The 16,274-nt window shown below is 43.3% G+C and overlaps 1 protein-coding gene across 5 annotated transcripts; it reads left to right on the forward strand.

Moving 5' to 3' along the window:
- The first annotated feature begins 3,702 nt into the window (after window positions 1-3,702).
- Window positions 3,703-11,164, forward strand: znf217 (zinc finger protein 217). 5 transcript variants are annotated; one of them, XM_041945785.1, is made up of 6 exons: window positions 3,717-3,872; window positions 5,947-7,305; window positions 7,951-8,058; window positions 8,178-9,566; window positions 9,695-9,819; window positions 9,958-11,164. In XM_041945785.1, the coding sequence occupies exons 2-5, from the start codon at window positions 5,985-5,987 to the stop codon at window positions 9,805-9,807; spliced, it is 2,931 nt and encodes a 976-aa protein (XP_041801719.1). In that variant the 5' UTR covers window positions 3,717-3,872; window positions 5,947-5,984; the 3' UTR covers window positions 9,808-9,819; window positions 9,958-11,164. The 5 variants fall into 5 exon arrangements, with proteins under 5 accessions (XP_041801722.1, XP_041801719.1, XP_041801720.1 ...); XM_041945788.1 differs by having other exon boundaries at window positions 3,703-3,756; window positions 9,695-11,164; XM_041945786.1 differs by having other exon boundaries at window positions 3,717-3,887; window positions 9,695-11,164.
- Window positions 11,165-16,274: the final 5,110 nt, after the last annotated feature.

The following is a 16,274-nucleotide window of genomic DNA, read 5'->3' on the forward strand; positions in this document are numbered from 1 at the left end:
ATGCAGATGCTCTCAGGGGGTTTTTAGGGTTGTTTGCTGGGGAATGTGACATCCTGCTGGACGGACAAAAGGCCAGAAATCCTATAAATGACTTATGTGAAACCCAAGTCAGTGATGTGATCATGTTTTAAGCTCAGCTGAAGGACAAGAGGGTCAGCTGTGTGCTGAGCAAAAATATTTCACAAAACTAAAATATGTTTAAGGCAGATTAAAAGCTTCAATTTCTTTTTCTGTACTTGTTTGGGTTCCTGAAATGTTTGTTGCAAGTAAAGACTGCAAATTGAACTGGGGAGATACAAGGCAGAAATGCATGGAAAGCATGAAACAGTGGTGCCAGTAACAAGATATGAACGTGACAATACTAGATATAAGTCAAAATGGATTTGTATGAATCCAAAATGCTTGAAATTTTCGGCCGACCTCAGACTCATGGATGCACATCTTTAGACACGATGTGTTGCTGTCATGACAGACTGTTTTTTAGCTGTGTGTGCAGAGGAAATCTGTCTAAAGTCTGTCTAAAGAGGGGGGTGGTACTCCTCATCTGCCAATTTCAAACATGAGATATTTACATGACTATGTTCTGAGACTGTGTAGTTTACGTCTGACAGGAGATTAAGGTCAGGAGCGTCATTAAACCCACTTCAGTTTCTCCTGGTTATGATAATAAGAGAAATACACTATTTAAATGGTACTGTTGGTTTAATCCAAGCACTATTATACATGGAGGATTATATAACAGAAGCATCAAAGAGTTATGTTTAAATAATAATGGCTTCTTACAATATGTTCTTTCTTTCTTTTCTTTTTGTGTGTAACTGCGTCCATTTTGGTTTTGTAGAATAAAGGAAAGTCTTCGTTTTCTCATTTTGTCCTCAGACAAAAGCAAAAATATTTCAAACATGTGCAGAAAAGAAGGGAATTCTTTTGCTGACTGATGAAATTTCTCTGACGATCAGCATCACAACAGCTGTTTGCACCCGCATCAACACGACGGGCTCGGGGTGAGAAAGGAGATTATATATTATCAGTGTCTTTCAGGAGCGACACCGGGATTATGAAAGAAGCCAGGCTGTGAATCTGCAGGAGAACAATGCAGTCAGCTGCTCCTGACACGTCAAGACAAAAAGAAGCCACCGCAGCCTTTCCCCATTCGCTGATCCAGCTCCTATCAGGGCGTCTGTCTCCTGAATACATCATTATTCAGCGAAGCATTCGGTTTTTCAGAGATGCTACTTTATCTTTAATTAGAATTTACTGAATGCATACATGTACGCTTCTTTTGGAAAGAATCGGAGACAATGAGTTTGCAGGATGTTGGAAGGAAGAATTACATTTGCATAAAGTCAAACAATAGGACAACATTTAATTAAATTAGTTTAGTTAAAAGTAAGCAATGTTTGTCCACTTGTTGCTGTCATTACCACCACAGAGCACGAATGTTAATGAAGTAACTGCAGTAGAATCGACATTAGAAATAAAGATCTGAACTACTACCACCTCCACATAGACAATAATGGAAAGTAGCTAAGTACATTTACTCATTTACTCACTGAGTACAATTATGAGGTATTTTTACTCCATTACATGCATGTGACAGCTGGAGTTACAGTAGAAACATATGATTAATTTATAGATTATGATACTGCAATCATGTTAAAGCATAAGTAATAATAATAATAATAGTCTAATTATATGCAAGTACATTTACTTTAATACTTTAAATGCATTTACCTTTTAATACTTTTGTATTTTTACTTGCAAGAGAGTATCTTTGCAAGCAGTTTTGCTGCTTTTACTTAAGTAAAAGGATCCGATTGCTTGCACCACTACACAGATCGCATTTTTCATGACATCTCTTGGCAATTTCACCATCCTGAGGCATCATACTGCTTCTCCAGATTGATAGCCTTTCACAGAGCCTTTGTGGTCACAGAACAATAGGAAATGAGCGGGAGGCCTCGACGTGTCACATGTGGTGCCTTTGATTAACATACTAGACTTGTTTGTGTAACAGGATCTCGGGGTGAGGCAAGAATACCAAAAACTGAATCAGAGTGTTGCAGGGGGTGCAAAAATGGTTTAATTTAGGGCGGCACATGCGAGTGATTGAGTCTTACTAATGCAAAACACACAAAGGACATTTTAATTTGCCCCGTAGGTGCTTGGAGAACATGCGGCCTCTTTAACCCAGAGTTTGACAAGATTTAATCAGATAAAACAAACATGAAAAAATGCTTTCAGTATGTGTACAACATTAGCTGCTCTGTCTAACACGTGACAGGCACATGATCTCGTCATTTGCATTTGACACATACAGAATGATCAGTTTCAGTACAGCAGAGAGCCACTTTGATGAAGTCTGCTGGGCAAAAATGCAGACTGAGCATTGCATTCTCCGCATTTATCTGACCTGTTTGCTAACAACAACAACAACTATTTCTATAATATCAACCGGTTTAATAGAACGTACAAGAGGGAGGATAAGGCAGAAACCAAATGTGATGGCAAAATCCAGTCTTTGTTTGCTGTTCCTCGGCTGGCAGTGGTGACTGGTAAAGTTTTTCTTTTTTCTCCGAGACATTGCTGCCACTCGGGATGAGTGTATGTGTGTGTTGTGTGTGTGTGTGTCAATACAGTGCACACTGAAGTCTGCTGAATATCTTCACTGATAGTGTGATGCATGGCTTTAAGCAACCATCAGTGCCTGGTGTTTCTTTGGAAGGGTTGAAGGGTGGAGGAGGGGTTGTTGTTTAACTTCACATTAGCCAGTGGGTGCTACTGTAGGTGATGGTGTTCATCTGTTATTCCGGTCGGGTTTTTGTGTCTATGCAACCCAATAGTGACTTGATCTCTGTCATAATGTAGTATTATCATAATAATTATTGTGATATAGTATTGAGTTACTATACTATATTGAGATATAGTATAGTAAGTTTTTTCTTCTACAGTTCCTACAAAAAGCCTCCACACACACATTTGCATGAAGGCTTTATGTTTAGGTGACAGCAAATCGAATTGGGCATAAATCTGACCACGTTTCATTACGTGAAACAGGAGGAAGCTGAAATTTCTCATGAGTCAACCGAACTGCTTCTGCAAAAAAAAAAAAAAAAAAACCCTCACCTTACTGTGAAAAGTTTGCAGCACCCCTCCCCCACATCCACATGGTGGCTGATGCGTGACGTGAGAGCGTGGAAGAAGGGCCGCATTACATATCAAACGCAATGCAGTCTGTTGCCCCCCCACCCCCCCTCCATCAGCGCGGGGGCCGTGGCAGCTTATATATATTAAAGTAGCTTTAGACGCGTTATTAACAGGAAGTCAGGCTGGAAGTCAGCAAGAAAACTTCACATCACCTTCACTATAGGAACCATGGAATTGTAACCTTGGTGACTTAAAAAAATCAAGCCCACATGACAGCGATTAAATGCCCAAGACGGTCATACCTGTCCGAGCAGCTGCTAAGTAGGCTAGTTAGGACTTAGCATGGTGTCTTAAAAAAAAAGCATATTAGCCAGATAAAGCTTTTATTGACGCGCACTCGTGAAGAGTATGCGCTCTAATCCCTTTCTGTTATTCGCGCGACCACGTGACCGGCCCCCACGGGCTTTTTGAGGTTGCCGTGCACGCGCGCTCCATCTTCCCTCTCGGCGGCGGAGCGGGGGAGCGCGCGCGCCCTCGGACGCTCAACAGCTGCACGGCGAGGACTCGCTAAGTAGAACAAATATGATTCACGTTCAGACAATCGAGTAGGTGAGCTGTCCACCAGCCCCCCCAGCGCTGAGAAATGAAGAAGCGGCTCACACTGCTGCTCAGGATTCAGCCGCTCGTAGTGTCTGTGTCATTAATAAGCCGGAAATTCACGGTTGGTAGGTATTTGTTTGGTGAGTTTCTACAGTTGGGTCGAAGTCGAGGTAGCAACTTAAAGTTTGCTAACGTCCGTGTCGCTGGGATGGGAACGACCCCGCTAGCGTGTCGTTAAAGTTTGTTTATCGTTAAGTTTTCCGAACAAACACAAATCAGTAAGCAGCAACGTAAGTACACATGGTATGGTGAGTTTTTGGTTTTTTTTTTCTTGTATTCGCAGCGGTGTGGTGGCACGAAAGCAACTTTATCGTGTTTGTTGTCGAGTTAGCCAAATTCAGCTTCTTGTGATTTGAAGCAAGCGGCAGCAATAACGTTAACGCGACTGATAATCGATCCGTGTGCTCTTAACTCCCCCCTCGCTGGGCTTATTATGCACACATAGAGGTGTAATAGCCTCCCCGTTCACTGGCCACCGCCGTGAAGTTGACGTTGGGTGAATTTGTGCTGTAAACTGCGTCTTCGGAGCATCTTTAATGGCAACGCGGAGGGCTCGAACGAGCCCGGCTCAGGCGAATAACGAGGCGGCTAACGTCAACGTCGCCTCGCGCAAAGCGTGCGGGTGGAAATTCACCCAGCCCACAGTTGCCTGGGCTCACCTGGATTAACAAAAAGTTCAGCCAGGTAAAGTCATCATGGCAGGCTGAACAATGCGGAGTAAACTCGATAGGTTATGATCACAACACAGAGTTGCATTTTTGATCAGAATGGGGGTGATTCATTGGAAAATTACCAGCAATTTACAGTTTCGATATCCCCCTTTATCAAGTAGCTACATCGACTAGTCCTAACACCACGTTGATGACGTAATGTCGATTGATCAGGTGGAATTAAAAAAACAAAAACTTATGCAGATGAGATGTTACAGTGGGCTGCTGTTTGCTGTTGTCAAAGAGCCTTTGATCCAGAGCTTAATCGATTAGTTATTAAACGATTCTGTTTTGTTAATTGGTTAATCAGTTTGAGAAAGTTTTTAAGGGGGTGGAAAAGCCGATTCCAGCTTCTTAAATGTGAATATTTTCTCATTCTTTACTCCTCCGTGAGAGTGAACTGAATACCTTTTGGTTGCATGCACATTAAGACATTTGAGAAGGCCATATTGGGCTTTGATTGAATCTTTTCACCATTTTCTGACATTTTACAGCCAAAACAACTAATTGAGAAATAATCCACAAATTAATTGACAATGAAAATAATTAGTTAGTTATTTGCAGCCCTATTTTGAACCTGCTGGTCGAGTCACTCCACTCTTGTGATCACTAAGAGTGTGATCAGTTTCTTAAACTTCTTTTCTCTTTGTGTAAGCAGTCCATTATACCTGCTGAAAGAGCTATGGCAAAACCACAAGGAGGTAGTCCCAGTGGTCACAAAGCTAAAGGAAAACACAACACACACCTGGAGCATACCATTGTAAACCTGCACTGTGTGAGTCAGCAAGGCAGCCAAGGATTGTAGGCTAGAAAACCAAAAGCGAGTTTTTATATCTCTGCTGTTAGATGATAATCAAACTTTGTCCACATCACATTTTTCAGTTCTGATTTTTGGGTGTGATCAAGAAACACAGTTGTAAAATGAGAAGTTAAAGCTGTTTTTTATGCTAAATGTTATTTTAATGGTTTAATGTAGTGGTATTTGAATACATTTTTTATTCAACCTCAGTATCTTGTGTAATACTGAATAGTGACTTATCATTTACTCTCATTCTGAAACAAGGTGGTTTCGAAATTAGCTTAAGCGACACATTTAAATGTGAGCTGGAACGACAGAATTATGAACCCACACATTAATATTAACACTTTTTAGTTAGTGTGATGTCAAGTATCAAAATCTGTAGCTGAAGGCTCACAAACTGAGATGAATATACACACTGAGGTATACGTCTTTTATCAGTGGCCAGAGGAAATGAGTTGGCTGTTCAGTTGATTGCTAAAAAGATGCATTTCCTGTTTCACTATAACGGGAGGCAGTTCTCTCCATGTGGTGTATTTTAAACTGATTTTATCTTTAGGTAGGTGGTATCTAGCTAATTCTGTGTTGATATTAAGCACTGCCTAAAGACACTCTCCCCATTGTTTACAGGTCCCTAATAATCTGGACAGTGTGCACAGCAGAGGACAATGCCAACTCACTCCTTGCTGCCGTGTGTGGAGAGCCCAGATGGACTTGCTCAAGATATTGTTGTTAGTAATAATGCAAGCATCCCAGGGCCTGGCTCGAGCATGACACCACACGCCACCTACTCAGAAAAGGCTGTGTTGCAATCTGGAGGAAGTGTGCCATTATCTTGTATGTTCTGTGATCAGACTTTCATTCATCAGGATGAGCTAGGACCCCACGTGTTAACACAGCACCCCACCACTTTCTTTGAGCCAGCTGTGCTTCGAGTCGAAGCAGAATTCAGGATCCCAGGAGAGAGACCCCGGCCTAAATCGAGCAGCCTCCCTGCTGAAAAAGAGGAGGTTCACAGCTGTATAGTGTGTGGTCAGGTTTCACAAGATGCCAGTGAGCTGGAGACCCACATGAGGAAGCACAAGGACTACTTTACTTACTGCTGCAGTGTGTGCGGACGGCGATTTAGAGAGCCGTGGTTCCTCAAAAATCACATGAAGATGCATGTCAAACCAGGAGCAAAGAGCAAGGCCCAGCAAGACCAGGAGACCCCGGTCACAGTCAACGGCGTCGTCCAAGACCCTGTTCCAGAGCCTGTAGTCACAGTTTACAAAATGTGCATGGTTTGTGGGTTTTTCTTCCCTGACCATGACTGCTTGGTTGAGCATAGTAGAGTACATAATCGAGAGGTGGAGCCTGGCAAAGATAAAGACAAGGAGAACATGGATTGCACTACTGAATCTGTTACCAAACAAGCATTTCTTCACAGTCTACAACTTCTGCCTCGGTCGACAGGAAATAGTTTGCAACACGAGAGGTCATCAAAATGGATTCCCCAGCTAGATCCCTTCAACACATATCAGGCCTGGCAACTTGCTACAAAGGGCAAGATAGCGGTTGGTCCAAATACTAGTAAAGATATTGGCCAGGAAGCCAGCACAGACAATGAAGAATGCGGCTCTGATAAGGAGGAGTCAAGTAATATTTGGCCTGAGGGACAAGGAGACAAAGCTACGAAAGAGGTCCATGGGAGAGCGCTCTGGTCTCAGCAGCAGAGAGTAGGAGGAAACTCTGAACCACAGCGGAGGTCTCTAATGCAAAAAGATAAGGACAAAGAAAGGCCAACCAAATGTGAGGAATGTCAGAGAACCTTCCGAACATACCACCAGTTAGTTCTCCACTCAAGGGTCCACAAACGAGAGAGAGGGGGCGAAGAGAGTCCGACTTCTGTTGATGGGAAGATGTCAAGAGGAGGCTCACTGGAGCAGGCAGAGGAGGGCTCTGAGGAGGGCTTCGAGGAAGCAGCACTGACAGAAAACCTGGTTCCAGGTAACTGTAGGAGCTCATTACACACTCACACTACACTCTTTTTGTCTTAATTGTGATTTAGGAGTTGTCTGACACAAAGAACCGTGTTACCAAGGGCTCCCTCTGCTGATGGGAGGGATCATTACACATGGTGTTTATGATTTTACAACCCAGATACTAAAAAAGTTGGGATGCTGTATTAAACATAAATAAAACAGAATGTGATAACCTGCTAATCATTTTTGACATGTGCTCAACTGAAAACAGCACAAAGACAAATTTAATGTTTGGACTCATCAGCTTCATTGATTTTTGTAAATTTCTGCTTATTCTGAATTGGATGCAACAACACAAGTTGTGACAGGGGCAACTAAAGACTGGGAAAGTTGTGGAACGCTCCAAAAACCCCTGTTTGGAACATTCCACAGGTAAACAGGTTGATTGGTAACAGCTGATAGTATCATGATTGGGTATGAAAGGGGCATTCTGTAAAGTGAGGATCACAAGTGAGGATGGAGCGAGGTTCACCACTTTGTGAACACCTGATTGTATAAAGGATGTTACTACATGGGCTCAGGAACACTTCAGAAAACTGTTTATATCTAATATTGTTTATTTTTGGTCCTTTTTCTTTCTATGTATTCATGCACTTGTCTGTTTTCAAAGGTGAAGATGGTTTTGATCGATCAAAGGTCAGATCAAAAGAATGCAGCTACTGTGGCAAATCATTTCGATCAAGCTATTACCTCACAGTTCACCTGAGGACTCACACAGGTATATTCAGCACATTTAATTTGTATGAGATTGCGTCCATTAACTCAGTTGTATGCAACAGGTCTGACTGTAGCTCATATTTGAAACTGTCTTTATACTTAATTGTCTGTCTGTTTCAGGTGAAAAACCGTTCAAGTGTGCTTACTGCGACTACGCTGCAGCCCAGAAGACTTCACTGAAGTATCACCTGGATCGGCGTCACAAGGACAGAGCTTATGTGGACATTCCCAGCAGACCTACACCTTTAGCGCCCTCTCCTAATGATGGAAAACACGGAAATGACAGTGAAAATCCTGCTCCAAGTAGATCCAAACTTTGGGTTCCTGGAGCGCGATCATGCACCAGTGGAACACCAGAGGACAGTTTAGATAGCATAGATAACAACCTCAGCAAACTGCTTGTCCAGAAGAGTGCTGAGTACGAGAAGTTAATTGTTAAGTCTGCATACTCCCCGACTGACAATGCTGTGAAATGCCCCCTACCTGTCAACCTGAAGGTGGAAAGGGAGGAGACGAAAGACGAGAACTCTGAGACCCCATTAAATCTGTCCTTAAAAGTGTCTCTCTCCATCCCTGCCAGTGCAGAACCCAGACCTGCATTAACTCCATTTGCTTGTTCGTTTTGTCCGTATAAGACCATGTACCCAGAGGTTCTGATAATGCACAAGAAGCTGAGCCATAAGGACAAGTCAGACAATACAAAAAAGAACGGATTCGGAGGCAGTTTGAAACAAAAACGTTTGACAGGTTGCCCCCCAGCGCTCGATGGCAAAGATGTCACCCCGCTTCCGATGATTGACCGGCGCCACCCTCGTCGGACCAAGTCTCCACCTCCTCAGCCAGCAAAACCACAAGAAAAAACACCCGTTCACCCACCTAATGGTCCAAAACGGTCCCCTATCCACGCACCCCTCCATGATGTGGTCCAGGAGACCCAGCGTCACAGACTTAACACTGATACACATCCAAATCAGGAGTCCTCCAGATATAAAGAGCTCTTGAAGAAATCCAACACAGGACGCAAGTATGTCTTGGACCGACCAGGCCCCCCGGACAGAATGGGAGTTGGTGAGAGGAGTTTCCCGGCGAGAGGTGGTGTCATGTGGAACTCGGATGCTGCCAGGTTGTGCCTGTCGAGCCGGTTTGGGAGCCTCCCCCAGATGGATTTTGGTGAAACCTCCAGCAAGAGATTAAAGTATATGGTACCCACAGGCAGGGAAGCTGACACCGGTGAGAAGCCGGGCTTTAGAGGACCGGCAGGGGATGGATCCGGCAGGCTGCTTGCATCTGTGAGATGTGTGAAAACTGCATCACAAGGGTCGGGTCCATCCACAGCTTCTGAGAACTTGGGTCCTTTGAAGGCTGCATCTACAGCTATAGGTGGAGGTTTGGACACTGAGTGGAGCATGATGAACCTTCTGCACTCCTACACGCCCAACAACCTGGCATCTCTCTATCACAGCACGCCAGCCAACCCCAGTTATGGAGGACTGGCCAACCCAAGAGCAGGTACGCCTTAGGCTAGCTGGTTCAGGAGAGGTACATATCGTAGAGTTTTTCACTGAAACTAGGCTATATTACAGAGTGTCTGCATATTCTAGCAGTTTGTAGAGTTAACATTAAAGGTTTTTTCTCAGGAGGCAGAACTGTGCTGTACCAACACTTACCCACTCTGCCCAACCTGCAGAGGAGAGACCCCTCAGGCCTTTTCCCTAATCAACGCTATGGGACCACTGACAAAAGTACCTAAAGTGGCACCAAGGTAAAAGGTTGAAAAACACTTTGAAGTACATTAAGTTGGATCTTCCTTTTTTTGATATTCTGACTCACATCTGGTGCTTTCTATAAATGAATCAATTCATGTTTTAAAACATAAAGTATTTTTTTCCCTTCTTTCTAGATTTGAACTGTGCTGCTACCTTATTTTGGAGAACGTCTTGTTTGTTGGAAAGTTTGTTTAATATAAGAGATGGTTTGTGCTCAAAAAGTGTCTAGGCACCCCTAATTTAATGGTTTTTTTTGTGTTTCGTAGACATTTCAGAGGCCTTTAGTGTACATTTGATTTTTTTTTTGAGCGGAAAAGTGCAGATCATCTCTCTTTGAAGATGTTTTTCCACTGGTGTGATATTTTTTTCCCACTCAAAACTGTTACTTAATCCATATTTGACCCACACTAATGTTCAGATATCTGTAAGTGTCTATGACATAACAGTATAATGTATATGTGGGATAACACAAATATATCTGTAAGCTTTCAGTACGTAAAAATTGTATTAAGTAAAAACTTAAATATAATTTGTGTGAAAAATTGCTGCTCTGGTTAATTAAGTGTTGATGTCCAGGCAGTAATTAAGCACTGTTCTATTTCTTTTTCCTTTTCCAAGGCACTGAAGGGTGTGGGTGTTTTCTGTGGAGTAACTTTATGGCTTCGGCCCTGTGGTTTACAAACAGGCCACAGTAGTGAGTCCTGTGTATGTGTAAGTGGTCTACCTCATTTTGTGCTCTAGATACTGTTATTTTTGTAAAGCTGCTGTAGCTTTCATGTCAGCTGAGCCTCTACACCCAGTCATTTGTCAACTAGAGACGGGTGTTTCGAGTCGTAGTGGAACTAGATGGACGTGCTTATCGGGCACCACATAAAACACTGACTCATCTGTGACAGGAGAGCTGCTGCAGAGGCCAAACCGACCTGTGGCGCATGATTAGCTGTAACACAATATGGGTTGTGGATTTCTTTGATACACTTTGTATTTACAAGCCCAGTTTTAAACACAGAACAGATTTCGGGGGTATTATTTGTCCTTTTGATCATCTGCTTTAGTGGTGCCTCAGATCCATAAGCTGTAAAATGTACCAAATTTCACCAGTTTCATCAGTTTCTGTTTGTATTAAGTGGTCGTGTTGTGTTCTTTGGACTGCGCATTTAATCACTATTCAAGAGTTTGTTTTTATTAGTCTTGAAAGTGTTACTGTGTTTCAAGTGGCAGCCGTCAGTCCCAGCTGGTCATCAAGCAAGCGTTTAGATGTGGTATGACTGTGCAGCTTGGAAAAAAAAAAACACCACAACACAACACAAAAGCAGCTATGTTGATTAATTGTTTGATTAATTACACAATGTGAACAAAAAGTCTCAGGTTAACTCACATTTACAAGCTGTTCAGTCTGTTGTGTTATCAAGTATTTTTGCCACTTTGAAAGGTATGCGTACTTATGTAAAAATGAAAATATTGTTTGAGAGTTGTACAACACATTTCAATAATAAAGTGAGAGGTGAAAGCTCTGGAATTACGTGTCACTTCACTGGTGAGCGCCTGGCGCTGCAGTTCGAGGGCTCGCATGCGACGAGACAGTAGTTGGTACTGTTTGGTTAGACCAACCTGTCTCTAATTTGGACATCTGCCAGGTGTAGATCACACATACCTGTAATACCTTCTGAGGTGTTTAACAACAGTTTTAGGCATTGTGACACACCTGCATATCTAATACATGTTGAGTCTAAGTGTTTGCCTCTTTAGACTGTTTATTGTGAGAGGATCACCATTAGGTTCTGCTCATGCAGCTGCTAGTCTTCTGTGGTCTAAGACAGGACCAGTACATTAAAGAAAAAAAATCAATTGACACTTTCAGTTTAACCCCAAAAAGGTTCACAGTACAGCATATTAGCTAAAATCTGTTTGTAGTTTGAGACTTTTTGGAAATCTATTTGATGTAGTTTGTAAAAGGTTCCAGTCTGAGGAAGCTGTGTAGACCACAGAGCCATGTTAATAACTGGAGGGGTCTGGCTTGTCCCTCCATATTATGTGCATGTGTTATTGTGTGTGAGACCAACAGAGAAGGAGGTTCAAAGTGAGACCCATTAGCCTGGTTTCCAGTTGCTACAAGGGGGACATCCTGCAATGGTGGCTTTAATTTTGCACTGCAGACTAGTCCAGATCTGGATCTGAAAAGCATGGGTTTGCATACATTCAGTGTTTTCACATACCCATCATTCACCTTTTCCACTAAAGTCATCTCATCAGTGGTTATATGTGTTATAGGCCTGCTATTGCATTAACATGGGGTTACCAGGGTTAGGGTTAGGGTTAGGAGCGTCTTCAGCTCCTAACAAGAAACAGTTGAGGCCACACGTATGAGCCTCATGCCTCCATTACAACATGAATGAAAATCTTCTGCACAAAGAAAGAATTTTTTAACAACGTTTTTTTTTTGTACCACTGGTAAAAATGTGTGTGGATTTACATTATATACCCTTTCCACATCAATGACTCAGATTGACCACTAGATGGCAGTATTTACAAAGTCTAGATTCCAGCCTTGTCAGATTGGGGCTTCAAAGCCTTCCATGTTCAGTTTGAACAGCAGACCTGTGTGGTGCAGTTAGTCCTGAACCGTCTGTACATTGTGGTCAGTTTGAGAATGAGATTACAGAACCACGGCGCAAAATACCTGAATGTTTATTAGCCTTGATACTGAGAAGACATCAAAACACACGTTTGTCTTCTTTTTAGAAAGCTCACCTGCTTTTACAGCCGCCTCTGCTTTGAATCTCACATTAATAATTCTGCTGTGCTTGGGGGGTCACACCCTAATTAGTCATGTCACACAGGTGTTGCCTATCAGGTGTCAAAGGCGACACACCTGGTAGGCCATGACATCACTGACAGTGGCGTGGTTGAAAGTTTCAAACAGAGCAGTGCAGCTTTAAAAAAAAAAAAAAAAAAATCCTCTGTGATTTCATGAGAATTTGCTCCAAAAAAATCTTCTCGAGAGGAGTTTGGTAATAGCTTCTACATCTGCGAGACACGAGGACACTATTGTTGAATTTCCACATATCTATAAACGGAGAAGACTGACAAAACCCATCACGGCGGCGCATTCTGCAAACAACAAATTGCAAGGGACAATCTTCAGCACACTGAACACTTTAAACTTTGATTCCCCCCCTCCACCGCCCTCCCCATCCTCTCTTTTTGAGTAGACCACATCTGTTTGCTGTCTGTTCCCCTGGGCCAACACTGTGTAATCTATTGCATTAGCTCACATTAGTGCATATCGCCCATGGGCCTTGGTAATCACAAATGCAAAATGAGCATTTCACTTAGCATCACCCTCATATTCCCCCACACTATGGCGAACTTAGTGCAGACGCATGGCGGAGAACGCAAGTCGACAACAGCTTATGACATGCGTCCCGTTAGTCCCAATCCCCGTGTCCAGAGCGCTGCGAGGGCTTTCGCGTCAAAAGTCCCTTTGATAGGCAACGATACGCTTCGGATTCTCGCCGTTTGCTTCCTGTTCTGTACGTTTTTGCCTGTAATTCGGGGGCCTCAAGAAAAGAAATGTTAAAATGTGAGCATTTCTGCCAGACTTGTCCTGACCCCTACCTACGCCTGTATTCCTCGCAGATGAACGGCACCGCGGGCCTTCCTGTCATTAAACTGCATCATTGCTGGGTTTAGAGAGGCCTGAAGTAATGTCTGATTTGACGCAGTAATGCAGCAGAAGAAAACACGCAGCGCCTCTCAAGCATTTCCTTTTCTTACAAGTTACAGAAAACAGATTTTATCGATGATTACGACTTTATTTACTTGATCACATCTTACATTTTTATTCCCAAACACCCTCGTCGGCAATCGTGTAGAGAAGGACAACCCAAGAAATTAGCCATGTTTCATGCAAATCCATTTGGGATTTCTTTTTGTGTGTGTGTGTGTGTGTCAAAACGCTTTGGCGTAAAACACCTGGGGTCTTCGCAGCTCCTTATCGAGCTGCTTTCATCACATTAGCTTTTGTGTGATAAGGATTCACGCAGCAGCCATTTTGGAGCACAATTCACTACACAAATGGCATTTTCTGCTTGCATCGCCATCCATTCATCTGTTCAGAGTGTTTGGTTTTAGAAGAGGTTATCAGTCGTGGATACATTCATCTGTGACTGGGGACGTGCTCGGCAGTCCCACCCTCTTTCTCTCCAGCAGTATGACTGTCACATCTCCTGCTTCCCTCCTTCCTCGTAAAGTAAACTTCATGTTTCTCTGCTTCCCCTTAAGTGCTCTCTCCTCTTATTTTCAGTCCTTTCATCACTCATAATTGTTGCCTCCAGATTGTCAACTTGCATGAATTAGCAATTGGGCCAACAAAGCGGACACGGTCAATTGTTGAATATCCTGTCAGAATTTGAGGCAGAGAGTCTGCTCTGGCTGTGATTGCTCATCATCGTCACCCCATTCCTCTGAGGAAGAGGAGCAATGTAATGGTTCCCACAAAAACAGCCCCTGGCCCGAGGAAAGGGATTTGAGTGTCTGGAGACAACAGGGGCCATATGGAGCGGGCTGAGATAGCAAGGCACATGTACAGAATAATGGATGACGTGTCATGTTTCATGTTGCTGAGGAGCCTTCGAGAGACTTGGTTTGGGGAAATCAGAAGGCTCACATCCAGCAAGAGCGACTGCTGGACCATTTAGCAGCTTTTGTTTATTTTTATGTTGGGAGAGCGCTGAACATCGATATCGTCTTGAGGAACGTGTTGCTCTGTTTTCAGTGCCTTTGGTCTGCTGAGGGTATTTGTATTAATTTATATATATATATATATATGGGCTAATATATGACATCACAGCAGGTGTCTTCAACAGCAAAACAAATGCAAGTTCAAAGGAAGAATGAGCTGAAGAGAAACTGAGCGGTGCATTAAAATAATACGAATATAACTTCATTAGCAAATGTTAGCATGCTAAAATAAGATGATGAACGTGGTGAACATATCTGCTAAACATCAGCATGCTAGCATTTAGCTCAAAGCACCGCCGGGCTTTAGCCGCTCGATTGGCTGCAGAATCTGTGGCTACGTTCCAGATCACATGCTTTTTCTTTCTACTTTGAATACGTACTGCAGTTGCCCGTACAAAGCATGTACTGCCGCATGCAGTATGCATATAATTGCGTACTTCTACTTTGCGGCATGAAATTTGACTGTATTGTGCGTGCATGCGTCGCAGTCTGTAGCGTGAAATTTGAAGCAGAGAGAAAAAGCGTGCTGTTTGGAGCAGGTGCCAAGGCTGGACGAACCCTCCTCTGAGTGGCCCGGTCGAGTGACGTGTCTTCCACGGTGCAGAGGATTGTGGGTCAGAGCGGCCAGAGAAGCTTGCATTCTAGCAAAATGTGACCGGATGCAGTCGCACATGTCGGTACTTTTGTCATACTGCATTTGACTTACTATGTATATGGACGTGTGTTTCTGGCATACTAAACAGTGTGATAACGCAGCATCAGTCTTGCAGTCTCAGCAAATGTAGAAATCATACAGTAACAAAATATATTGTAAATCCAGACTAGAAAAGGTGAACTGCTCTGCTGTGGCGGTAAAAACTGCTCTGTCCAGAGCTCTCCAGTCAGAGGGGCACTGTATACTTAGTCCCTCCCCCCCTCCTATCTGCTGTACCTGCATGTGGAATAAGCCGAGCACCTCACTACTGTTTTTCTCCCAGTGTCAGAACTACACTTAAGTGCTGTTTCCGATACCCATGAGTAAGCCCCATAAAAGCTGCCCCATCGCCGCAGCGTTATTGTTTCTTGCGGATGATTGATTGATGGATGAGGGCTGACACTTCAATGAAGCCATTTTCGCTGGCATCTCTATCCGATGATGTGCAGCGTATATTTTCCATCCACGCCTCATTGCTCGCCTGTGTCATTCCTGGAACTTCATTTACACCATGTTCCCTGAAGGACCTTTTTTAGCCCCATCTCCCTTTTTCTCTCCCTGGCTCCTCTTTTTATCTCCTCTTTTTTTTTTCCGTGCCATAAAATAATGCTATTTCTTGTCGACTCTGGAGGGGCCAGGAATCATTTGCAGGGAATGATAAAACCAAAGGCATGGAGGGGTTATTTACAGGAAGTGTAACACTGACAGGGTCCCACTGTTCTGCTTTTTTCACTGTCAGATGCCAAGTCCATGCTGAGACAGGGCAGAGCTATGATACACATTTCAAACGCACTCGACCTACACCGCATGCACGCACAATCATTTACTGTTATCTCCAGGAGCCGAATAGGGACTTCCAGCGTTGCAGATTCTTCCAAGATGTTGTCCAAACACACCGGAAAAACATGTTAAAGTATATTAGTTCAATGACAGCGTGATTGAGGTGCCTTCTCTGAGACAATTGCCTGTTTTTGCTCATATGGGGAGCAGATGGTAAGCAGGCATCAGTGCGGC

This window comes from Chelmon rostratus, chromosome 10 (assembly GCF_017976325.1).
Source record: "Chelmon rostratus isolate fCheRos1 chromosome 10, fCheRos1.pri, whole genome shotgun sequence".
Classification (NCBI taxonomy): Eukaryota; Metazoa; Chordata; class Actinopteri; order Chaetodontiformes; family Chaetodontidae; genus Chelmon; species Chelmon rostratus.

Bases quoted from the DNA above. Each gene is read 5' to 3' on its own strand.
- znf217 (XM_041945788.1), top strand. From the start codon at position 5,985: ATGCCAACTCACTCCTTGCTGCCGTGTGTGGAGAGCCCAGATGGACTT. The intron at 7,306-7,950 runs GTAACTGTAGGA...CTGTTTTCAAAG, and splicing joins GACAGAAAACCTGGTTCCAG to GTGAAGATGGTTTTGATCGA. The intron at 8,059-8,177 runs GTATATTCAGCA...TGTCTGTTTCAG, and splicing joins TCACCTGAGGACTCACACAG to GTGAAAAACCGTTCAAGTGT.